The sequence below is a fragment of the Pongo pygmaeus genome, chromosome 21 (assembly GCF_028885625.2).
Source record: "Pongo pygmaeus isolate AG05252 chromosome 21, NHGRI_mPonPyg2-v2.0_pri, whole genome shotgun sequence".
NCBI lineage: Eukaryota > Metazoa > Chordata > Mammalia > Primates > Hominidae > Pongo > Pongo pygmaeus.
The window spans coordinates 60,955,019-60,967,298 of record NC_072394.2 but is presented as its reverse complement, the minus strand read 5'-3'; the positions used below and the strand labels follow the sequence as shown (position 1 = coordinate 60,967,298).

General features: G+C 40.5%; 1 protein-coding gene across 5 annotated transcripts in view; it reads left to right on the top strand.

The window, feature by feature from the left end:
- Positions 1-12,280, top strand: part of LOC129021558 (serine/threonine-protein phosphatase 4 regulatory subunit 1-like) — an 83,038-nt gene that overhangs the window by 22,261 nt on the left and 48,497 nt on the right. For 4 of the 5 annotated variants that reach the window (XM_054467120.2, XM_054467119.2, XM_063659241.1 and 1 more), the window contains exon 3: positions 1,624-1,756. The exons of the other annotated variant lie outside the window; for it this stretch is intronic. In XM_054467120.2, the coding sequence (XP_054323095.1) occupies positions 1,659-1,756 (98 nt within the window). In that variant the 5' untranslated portion in view covers positions 1,624-1,658. The remainder of the gene's footprint in view (positions 1-1,623; positions 1,757-12,280) is intronic. 5 annotated transcript variants of the gene reach the window in all.

The window sequence follows — 12,280 nt, the reverse complement described above, 5'->3', positions numbered from 1 at the left end:
GACCATACTTGGTAAAATGCATAGTCTTTAAATGTACTCATTATGTGTTTAATAATGTTCCAGGGGTACATAGTAGGTGCTCATTAAACACATAATGAGTACATTCACTTTAAGACTATGCATTTTACCAAGCCTATGTGCTAGGCTTGGAGAATCCAACAGTAACTGGACATAGTTCTGCCTTCAAGAGCGTTTATTGTGTAAGGACTTCTTGCAGATACACAGTGAACTTCATGTTGCAGGAGGCTGGCACAGGTTGCCATCACCAGGGGTACTTGAGGTGTGAGGAGAGTGACAAGGCAAGCCATTCTAAAGAGGCTGCACCCTAGCTGAGACCTTAAGTCTAAATGAGAGAGGGTAGATAGGGAACAGCATCTTCTGAACACTGTGGGGGATGTGAAACATGGGAGTAAGTAAAGGGAGGTGAACAATGTCAAGGTCGGCCAGATCCTGCAGGTCTTCCCATGCATGGTCCCACTTACTCCAGCATCCTGATGGCACAAGGGAGGGGTCTCATCCCACCCTCAAGATGAGAACATGGAAGTGTGGACAGGCGACGTGACAAACTCTGGCCACACAGCAGTGAGTAGTAGTTGTGGGATTCATCCCATTCCAGGTGTGTTTGGCTCTAGAGCCCATGAATTCAGCTACCCACTGCACAGGAGGGAAAAGAGCAGGTTTAAACAGGAAGAGGGGCTGGGCATGGTGGCTCATGACTGTAATCCCAGCACTTTGGGAGGCCGAGGCAGGTGGATCACCTGAGGTCTGGAGTTCAAGACCAGCCTGGCCAACATGATAAAATCCTGTCTCTACTAAAAATACAAAAAGTTAGCTGGGTATGATGGCACATGCCTGTAATCCCAGCTACTCGAGGAGACTCAGGCAGGAGAATCACTTCAACCCAGAAGGTGGAGGTTGCAGTGAGCTGAGATTGGGACACTGCACTCCAGCCTGCACAGCAAAGTGAGACTCCGTCTCAGGAAAAAAAAAAAAAAAAAAAAAAAGAGGAAGAGGAAGGATGATAATTAGCTCGTTTTTGGCCAGAATGAGTTGGAGGAACTTGTTAGATACCAGTGTGGAGAGGTGTGGTTGGGTGTTGGTGGGGCCACAGATATGGATGGATGGGAATGTATGTCATGGTGTCTATGAGGTTACATGAGTACGTTTAGAACAGACCGGATGTGGGGTGGACTTTCTGTCAGAGTCTTGCTAACAAGTAAGGCCAAACTGATTTGTTTTTCCTTCAACTGCTTTAACCTGTTTGCACAGCCCTGCGTGGTGAGCAGGGCTTCTTAAACAGCAGGGCTTTCTTAGAGGTGAACATCTGCTCACTTGCTGAGTTCTCCAGTAGAGGATTGGTTCCTTTCACTCATGCATTAGACAGACTGCACTAAAAGAAAGACGTCCGGCTCTTCTTTGTTACTCTGGTACCTATTACTTTTCTTTTGGGGTTCTTCAACTGACCATTTCATTTTGAGTGAATTCTCAACGTTGCGATTCTTAGAGACTTCAGCTGTGAAGGTAGAACGCATGCCACGAGGCCATGTCTTTGCCCAAGTGTGACTTGTCACAGTTGATGCACACTTTTGAGTGTGGGTTCCCCCCTCCACTCTTCCTCTTTAGATGGATTTGAAGACTATGGGACAGATTGCAACAACATGAGAGTAACGGCCTTCTTGGACGTTCCAGGCCGGGATAAACTGCCTCCACTCACTCGCCTGGAGAAGTATGCTTTCAGCGAGAACACCTTCAACCGGTAAGCCTGACCAGGCCTGTGTATGTTGACAACTGTCTGTTGTGTGCTTTAAGCTGACACTGGGGCCACTTCTCTGTGACAGCTTTGAGGAGACTTCATGGATGATGAGGTAGGTTGGATACAGATTGTCACCAGGATGCTGGGCTTCTGTCTGAATGGTACTATCTTATTAGGCTTTTTCATTATTTTTGTTATTGTTTTGCTGACCACCTGGTAAGCCAGGAAGGAAATGGTGATGAATTTCAGTGTGTTTCAATGATTAGGATTGCTAACTGGGTTTCTTTCACATATGCAGTACTCAGAAAAGTCATGCATTCCTCAATTGAGAAGCACCAAGAAGCATCAGTTGGAAGCATCGTCTGCCCGCTTTGTATTTTGACTGCACTGTGCATCAGGGACTTCGGTGGCAATGTGTCATGCCATGCTCCGTTGTCACTGTGTACGGTGTTGGCAGGGTTCGACTCCAGGCCCACCTTGGCTCAGTAGATGATGTTGATTCTTAATATCCTGAAGAAAGCAAAAATTAAGGCTTCCCTTTCCATTTACGAGCTACCCAAACTTCTGTGAATCTGAAAGCATTCTCCCCTCCTTTCTCAGCAGGAAGTCTCTCTCCTCCTGTTTTGCCCTTTGATGGGCCCTCCGTCCCTGATCCCTCGCCCCCCTCAGGTTTGCCTTCTGTCATCTGTGTCTCCTCTCCTGTTACAGGTGCATATTCACCCCACTTGCAACCCTGACTTGTCTTGTTCTAAACTATCCTCTGAGCTTCCCTACTTCTTCCCCATGTAGTCCCTAACTACACCACTTGCCAAGACTTGATGGTGCTCACATAGCCTCTTTCCTTACCTTCATCGGCTCTTACTTTTAAAAATTACATTCTTGCCGGGTGCGGTGGCTCACGCCTGTAATCCCAGCACTTTGGGAGGCTGAGGGGGGCGGATCACGAGGTCAGGAGATCGAGACCATCCTGGCTAACACGGTGAAACCCTGTCTCTATTAAAATACAAGAAATTAGCCGGGTGTGGTGGCAGGCGCCCATAGTCCCAGCTACTCAGGAGGCTGAGGCAGGAGAATGGCGTGAACCCAGGAGGCGGAGCTTGCAGTGAGCCGAGATAGCGCCACTGCACTCCAGCCTGGGTGACAGAGTGAGACTCCGTCTCAAAAAAAAAAAAATTACATTCTATAAAAAAAAAAGAAAAAGATAAAATAAAAATTACATTCTATGCCAAATATAGGCTAAGCCCTTTCATCTATTAAATCATAGAAAGCTCACAAGGATGTTATGGATGGATCCATTTAATGTTGCAGGATGAGTCCATTGTTATTCTCCTTTTATGCTAGGGAATGATGATACCCTGAATGGTGTCTTTTTTCTTTTTTGTCTTTCTAGTTTTGGCATCTAGCTATCGCCAAATAATGTAATTTAATTTTATTGTTTCTAGATTTTATATATGTGAAATCATACAGGATACATTACTTTTATGGATTTCGCATATATTAATAGTTTGAATTTGTTCTTTTTGTGATAGTGTTCTTGAATATACTGACATTTATCCATCTACTATTGTTAAAGAAGAGTTTTGCTGTGAACAGTCTTGTAGATGTATCTGGGGACACACAAGTAGGCGTTTCTGTAGGACATGTACCCAGGAAAGAAATACTATGTGATGGTGTATGCTTATCTTCTGCTTTAGTAGATAATGCCAGTTTCCCAAAGTGGTTGTATCAGTTTATACTCCTACCTTTGCCCTACTTTTTTTTTTTTTTTTGAGATGGAGTCTCGCTCGATTGCTTAGACTGGCGATCTTGGCTCACTGCAACCTCTGCCTCCTGGGTTCAAGCAATTCTCCTGCCTCAGCCTCTCGAGTAGCTGGGACTACAGGTGTACACTACCATGCCTGGCTAAGTTTTGTATTTTTACTAGAAACAGGGTTTCACCATATTGGCCAGGCTGGTCTCAAACTCCTGACTTCAGGTGATCCACCCGCCTCGGCTTCCCAAAGTGCTGGGATTACAGGTGTGAGCCACTATGCTCGGCCTTACTTTTGCCCTACATTTTATCTGCCAATTGGTATTGTCAGATTTTTGTATTTTTGCCAGTCTGGTAGTTTGGTAGTGTATATAACGATATCACTTTGTGATTTGAATTTTTATTTTCTTTACTGTGAGTTTAAACACTTTTTCATATGTTTGTTGAACATCTGTATTTCTTTTTTGTGAAGTGCCTGTTCAAATCTTTGGTTGAATTGGTAGGGAGAAGATGGATTGTTTGTCTTTTTATTATCAATTTGTGGGAGTTCTGTGTATATTCTAGATTTCAAACCTTTATTAATTATGTATGATAAACATCTTCTCTCAACTGGTGGCTTGTGTTTAAACTCTCTTTATGGTGTTCTTTTGGTGACAAGAAGCTATTCGTTTTTTATTTTTTGTTTTTTTTTGAGACTTTGGGTAACAAGGTAACAAGTTCTGTTACCCAGCTAGAGTGCAGTGGTGCAATCATAGCTGGAGTCTCAAACTCCTGGGCTCAAGAGATCCTCCTGCTTCATCCTCCTGAGTAGCTGCCACTACAGGAGCATGCCCAGCTACTTTATTTTGCATAGCGACAGGGTCTCACTATGTTGCCTAGGCTGATTTCAAAGTCCTGGCCTCAACGGTGTGAGCACCGTGCCAGGCACACAAGTATTCACTTTAATGTAGTTAAGTTTATTGACATTTTCCTTAATAGTGCATTCGGAAGCTTTTTTCTCTATTTCTTTATATTGCTTTAAAGCCTTTATTTTTTTTCTGTGAAATAGATATACTATAGTTCTGTAATCTGCCTGAACTTAATTTTTACCATAAGAAAAATGGCTCCAGCTTCATTTTCCTAATTGTCACAATGCCATTTATCAAAAGTATGTTCTTTTCCCGCTGCTCTGGAGTGCCACCTCTGTTACAGTCCAGCCTCTGTTTACAGCCTTTGGACTCTCCCCTCTTCCAGTGGTCCCCTCAGCCGATACTACGCTGTTTTGGTTACTATAGATTTATAATGAGTCTTGATATTTGATAGAACAAGTCTTCCCATCTTGTTTTTCTTCTTTGGCATGACTTGTTATTCTTGGTACTTTGTATTCTCATGTAAATTTAAAATCCAGCTCACCAGATTCTAACAAAATGAAACAAAACAAAACATCTATTAGGATTTTGATTGGGTTTGCATTGAATCTATAGGTCAATTTGGAGAGTATTGCCCTTTTTATAATGTGTAGACTTCCAATCTATAAACATGGTTTATCTTTTCATTTATTTAGGTTTTCTTTAGTTTCTCGATACAGTCTGATCATTTTCTCTGCAGAGGTTTTGTGCTTTTTTTTGGTTGTGTATTTTAAAGGAAATTTGAGACATCGTATTTTATCTAGTTAAGGACTTAGAACAAATCTAACTGTAATATCATTATCACATTTAAGAAAATTAACAACAATGCTTTCTAGTTTATCACTCTATGTCGAGTTTTCCTGACTAAAAAAATACCTTTTTATGGTTGATTTGTTTGAGTCATGATCCAAATAAGGTCTGTAGATTTCATTAGGTAGATGTGTCTCTTAAGTCTCTTTTTGTTTACAGGTTTTTTTCCTTTCGATCTTAAACTCTTTTTAATCTCGAATGGTTCTCTGTTTCATCTTTCTCCGTATCATTTATTTGTTGAAGCGGTCATTAGCTTAGAGAATTTTCCACATTCTGTATTTGGTGGTCATTATTCTCATGGTATCATTTTCCCTGTCTTTTCTGTAAACTGAAAATTACATTTGGAGAATTTATTATATTCTGCTTCAATTTTTTTAAAAGCAATACTTCATATGTTGTTTTGTGAAGTTCTTATTACGAGACACCAGGAAACAATGTCTAGTTGTCACACTTTTAGAGATTTCATATTGAGCAGTGGGCTCAGGTGTTTTATTCTTTCATTATAAAATTCCTCACCAGTCTTTCTTCTGATGATTTCAGGGTTCACAAATAATCATTGCTTAAATCTGTTATTTCATTCTGGGTTGGAAAATGACAATTTTTTTTTTATTGTCCGCGAGATCTGTTGTGTTCCCATTTCCATCCTGTTATTTGTTGTTTGTGCCCTCTCTCTCTTTTTTTATCCCCCTAGATAATTCTTACCAGAAGGTTATGAATTTCATTAGTTATTTCAAAGACTCAAGTTTTGGCTTTGTTTCTGTTGTATGTTTGTTTCCTATAATAGTTCAATAATATCTGCTCTAATCTGTATTATTTTTTCCTTGGGGGTTTTTGTTTGTTTTTTTTTTTTTTTTTTACTTTTGGGATTTAATTGCTGTTCTTTTTCTTACTTTAAGGGTATTTAGCTCAGTTTTTTGTTTTTTTGGTTTTTCTTTTGTAACATCTGCATTTTATATTGTACAATTTCCTCTCAAGTACTATGTTACCTCAAGTTTTGATATATAACGTTTTTGTTATTTCTCAGCACAAGTATTTTTAACGTTAATAATGATTTCTCCTTTGATCATTTACTTATTCAGAAGTGTGTTATTTCCACGTATTTGAGGATTTTGCAGATCTCTTTCTGTTATTGATTCCTAGTTTAATTCGTTTATGGTCAGAGAACATACTTTGTATTTTTTCTCTTTTAAATTTGTTGAGATTTATTTTATGGCTCCGAATGTGTTCTATTTTAGTAAACTATTACATGTCTGCTTGAAAAGAATGTGTGTTGCAATGCACTGCAATGTTTTTTGGGTAGAGTATCTTACGAATATCTTATAAATTAGATTAAGGGTAATACATGCTTATCTATTTTCTGTTTACTTGTTCTGTAAATTACTAAGAGAAATGTTGTTACCTGCATCCACAATTGTGGATTTATCTAAGTTTCCTTTTAATTTTAGTTTTACATATTTCACGTAGTTTGAAGTTTTGATGTCGGGTGCATACACATTTAGTATTGTGGTTTGTTAAATAAATTGATTTCTTTTTCTTTTTTTTTTTTTTTTTTTTTGAGACTGTATCTTGTTCTGTTCCCCAGGCTGCAACCTCTGCCTCCTGGGTTCAAGCAATTCTCATGCCTCAGCCTTTCGAGTAGCTGGGATTACAGGTACCCACCACCATGCCCGGCTAATTTATATATTTTTAGTAGAGACAGTGTTTTACCATGTTGGCCAGGCGGGTCTCGAACTCCTGACCTCAGGTGATCCACCCACCTTGGCCTCCCAAAGTGCTGGGATTACAGGCGTGAGCCACCGCACCCGGCCTGATTTATTAACACTGTATAACGTCCCTTTTTTTCCCTAGCGATATTCTCCTTTTCCAAAGCTTACCATGTCTGATATTAATATATACACTCTAGCTTTCTTTTGATTAATGTTTGTGTGGTATATTTTTGTCCATACTTTTATTTTTTACTTATCTGTCTTTAAAGTGTGTTTATTATAGAAGGCATATAATTAGGTCTTGCTTTTTTATCTAGTTGTACAATCTCTGCCTCTTAATTTGAATGTTTAAATCATTTCCATTTGATGTTACTATTGATGTGGTTTGTTTAAATCTACCATCTTGGTATTTATTTTTTATTTGTCTGACTATTCTTGTTTTGTGTTTTTCCTGCCTTAAATATGTCAGTTTTTTTCCACTGTTGACTTACTCGTTATACAGTACCTCTTCTTAAACATTTTTATGGATTTTTCTAGGGATTACAGTATACTTCTTTTATTCATCACGACATATGTTCAAAATGATACCACTTTGCATGCTGTAGAGTTGGAGATGTTGCATAAGAGCCTCAAAACAGTGTTCTTCCACCTCTTCCCCTCCATCTTTTCATGCTGTTACTTTCCTACACTTTACTTCTACACAATTCATACATTTCAGAATACCTTTTTACTATGTTTGCTTTATATAGCAACTATCTTAAAGCAATTACAAATAAGAGGAAGATTTTTAAATATTTGCCATCTTTTTTTTTCTTACCATTTTTGATGTTTTTTGTTTCTTTTTGTAAAATGCTCATTTCCATCAGGTATCCTTTTGCCTCAAGAACTTCCATTAACAATTTTTGTTTTGTACGAGACTGTTGTCAGTGAATTTTCTCAGCTTTTGTTTGTCTGAAAAAAACGTTTCATTTCCATTCTTTCTTTAACTAATAGACTTTATTTTTGGCGGGATTTTAGATTTACAGAAAAGTCGAGTGGGAAATACAGAAAGTTCCCGCATTCCATAGCTGCCCAGTGCGCCCTGGGTTTCCTCTAGACCTTTCCATGCTGTTCACACTTATCTTAAAGTCCTCGTCTCATCTTTCCGACATCCAGGGTCTCTGCCTAACTTCTCATCCTCACACTCCTCATCTCTCTGGCTAGCCCCTCTGTGTTCTTCTGTGATTCTGTCATATCCTGTGGGCGCTCTCTGTGGGTCCTGTCCCTACTGGTCATCATAATTTTCTTGTTTACTTCCAGGCCTAGACTGTAAAGCTCCTAAGAGCAGGGCCTGGACCTTGCTTATCCTGGTATCCCAAGCTTCTTGCGTTGAGTCTAGAGTTGGTTGGGCTTAACACATGACTATAACTGAGTGATTGAGTGAGGGAAAGAAGGAACAAAGACACGGAGGGCTACTTCCATGGCTGGATTTCCAGGGAACATTGGTTATATTGCCATGTAAAATTAAGCCATCCTCTTTTTTTTTTTTTTGAAATGGAGTCTCGCTCCATCACCCAGGCTGGAGTGCAGTGTTGCAATCTCAGCTCACTGCAACCTCTGCCTCCCAGGTTCAAGTGATTCTCATGTCTCAGCCTCCCGAGTAGCTGGGATTACAGGCACACATCACCATGCCCAGCTGATTTTTGTATTTTTAGTAGAGATGGGTTTTTGCCATATTGACCAGGCTGGTCTTGAACTCCTGACCTCAAGTGATCCGCCTGCCTTGGCCTCCCCATCCATCCTCTTTATATTTAAAAAAAATTCAGAAACATAATACATGCCCATTGAAATATTTAACAACTTCAGGAATTTAAATAGAGTTTCCCTCCCTCCCCCACTACAACCTTGGGAAGAGCTGTGAAGTTTGGTGAGTACCCTTCTAGATTGTTTCCTAAATAAGTGTATGTATATATGAATGTGTTTATGTGTACATGTATTGCACATGTAGACCTAAATGTAACTTGTATTAAGAAATGGGCTTGGCTGGGCGTGATGGCTCACGCCTGTATTCCCAGCACTTTGGGAGGCCGAGGCAGGCAGATCACGAGGTTCAGAGATTAAGACTATCCTGGCCAACATGGTGAAACCCCATCTCTACTAAAAGTACAAAAATTAGCTGAGCATGGTGGCGTGCGCCTGTAGTCCCAGCTACTCAGGAGGCTGAGGCAGGAGACTCGCTTGAACCCGGGAGGCAGAGGTTGCAGTGAGCTGAGATCATGCCACTGCACTCCAGCCTGGGGACAGAGGGAGACTCTGTCTCAAAAAAAAAAAAAAAAAAAAGAAAGAAATGGGCTCATACCATATGCAAAATTTTTCACCTTTTTTCATTTAATGTATCATGGATATCTTTCTAACTTAGTACATATCTAGAGGTACTAAGACCATACAAATAGTTGCATGGTATGCCAGGGTATAGATAGATCATAATTTATTTAAGCTTCTCTCTATTCATTTGTTGTTGGCAGCTGCATGTCTTGTAATCTAGTGGCTGGCACCGTAGAGGACTTACAGTGTGCCACTCCCCAGCTTTGTGCTTGCTACACATCATGTCGCTGAGTCTCCCTGCACTCTTCTGAGTCAGGCAGGGTTTATCTCTCCAGAGGGCTGCTTTCTTCTTTCATCTTATTAACAAAGCTAACAAACAAGTGAGAAGTATTGAGGCCGAGGCTTCGGGACTCTGCTCATCCACTGTGGGCTCTCCAGGTCATTGCAAAGCAGCCAGGTTTTCCAAAATGGTGGTTCCAAAGCAGCAATTTGTTTGAATCTTTACCTCTCTCCTGTTCTGTTGTGGAGTTGTCTCTGCCTCAGGGGTCGGTCCTCTCTTATCCCTTTCCTCGCTTTCTTTAAGAGGGCAGGTATCTTGTGACCACTTGAGGCTGGATGTAGATTTGCCTCTCTGTTCTATGGCCCTAGAAGCAGATTGGGGATCTTAGTTGCTTGATTTCCCAAGGGAAGCTGAATGAATGTGGTCTAGTGAAATGTAATTAGTGACTTTCTCTGCAGGGTCTATTCTGACTTTCCAAAACCTCTTGGCTGCCAGATTTTGATCTTTCATCCCAAGGGTGGTATAAATCTCCCTGGATACAGGCTTGAGTTGATGGATTTCTTCCTGTAGTATACTGGGCCGAAGGACTGCCCCTTTGAATTCCATATTTCTATTCTTTTTTTCCTGCAAGTCAGGGTGGGTTTTCAACTTCAGTGAATTCTTCTGATGCATGCATGGCCAGAAGTGACATGCATTGTTCCTGGATGGTGGGTTGCTCAGAGGAGTGGACGGAAGCAGTCAGGGGCCCCTTTTTACTTGATCAGAGAAAGCCTTCAGGAGCTCCAGTTCCTCTGCTTGCATGGGAGGCCTCCAGATCACCCCAGGCCACTGCTGATGGCCCTCATTTTATCCCTCATCAATGTCTTTGTTTAAAGAGCGTTTATTGAGGCATAGTTTATATGCAATAAACTTCACCCACTTTAATTGTTCACTTGGATGAATTTGGTAAATGTATACAGTAATCCAACCATTGTCACAATGGAGTTCAAAAGTTTCAGTCACCTGACAAGTGCCCTTATTTGCCCCTTGGCTGTCTGGCACTCCCTCCCTCCCTGACCGCCATAGGGCCAGGCAACCACTGACCCTGTTTCTGATGTTTTCAAAAGATTTTGCCTTTTCTAGAATTTCATATAAATTCAGTCATATGGGATGTACTCTTACATGTCTGGCTTCTCTTCCTTAGCAAAATGCATTAGAAATTCATCCCTGTTGTTATCAATAGCTCATTCCTTTTTATTGCTGAGTATGTACAGATACTCTGTGTTTTGTATCACATTCACCAGTTCAGGGAACACTGGGAGTTTTCCATTTCGTGGCTGTTATAAATAATGCTTATATGAACATTTGCATTCAACTTTGTGTGGACATATGTTTTCATTTCGTATGGGTAAATGCCTACGAGTGAAATTGCTGGGTTGACTGGTAAATGTATGTTTAGCTTTTAGAGGAATTGCCACACTGTTTTCCAAATTACCTGTACAATTTTGCATTTCTACCAATGTCTGTGGATTCCTGTTTCATATCTTTGCCAGCACTTGGTATTGTCATTATAATTTTAGTTCTTCTAGTAGTTGTAGTGTTACCTCATTGTGGCTTTTGCATTTTTGGCCTTGTGTTTTGTTTTGTCTTTAAGATTTTTATTTTGAAATAATTTTAGGTTTATAGGAGTGTTGCAGAGATAGTACTGAGAGTTCCCTTATACCTTTTGCCCAACTTCTAATGCAGTGCCTTTCAATTATGGGTAATTTTGCCCCCAAAGGATCTTATACAATGTCTAGATATATTTTTGGTTGTCACATCTTGGGGCACAGAGGGTGCTACTGGTGGGTAGAAGCCAGGGATGCTACTAAACATCCTGTAGTGCACCAGACAGCCCCTCCCCCCCACCAACAAACACTTACCTGCTCCGAAATATCAGTAATGCTGAGGTCAGGAAACTGCTCTAATGTTTACGGCTTAAATAAGCATGTTACATTGATCAAAACTAAGAAAATAACATTGGCATTGGTATACTGTTAACTAAATTACAGATTTGACTTGGATTCTGCATTTTTCCATTAATGTTCTTTTTCTGCTCCAGGATCCCATCAGGGTACTACATTACATTTACAGTTGCCATGTCTCCTGAGGCTCCTCCATCTGTGATGGTTTCTTGTTCTATCCTTGTCTTTCATGATCTTGACAGGTTTTTTTTTTTTTTTGTGATAGGGTCTCGCTCTGTCACCCAGGCTGGAGTGCAGTGGTGCGATCTCAGCTCCCTGCAACCTCTGCCTTCTGGGTTCAAGTGATCCTCCCACCTCATGCTCCTGAGTAGCTGGGAGTACAGGTGTGTGCCACTATGCCTGGCTAAGTTTTGTATTTTTTGTAGAAACGGGGTTTCACCATGTTGCCTAGGCTGGTCTCGAACTCATGGGTTCAAGCAATCTGCCTGCCTTGGCCTCCCAAAGTGCTGGGATCACAGGTGTTAGCCACTGTGCCTGGCTGATTTGTAGTTTTCTGAAGGCTTGTGATGTTGAGAATTTTTTCTTGTATTTCTTGGCTGTTTGTACATTTTCTTTTGTGAAGTTGTTAAAATCTTTTGCTTTTTAAAAGAATAAAACAACTTTATTGAGATTTAGTTTACATGTCATACGTTTCACCACTTTAAAGTGTACAAGTTGATGGTTTGTAGTATATTCACAGAGTTGTGCAACATTGCCACAATGAATTTTAAAACATTTTTATCACCTCAATAAGAAACCTGGTTCCCATTAGCAACCACTACCCATTCCTCTCCAATCTCCCAGCCCT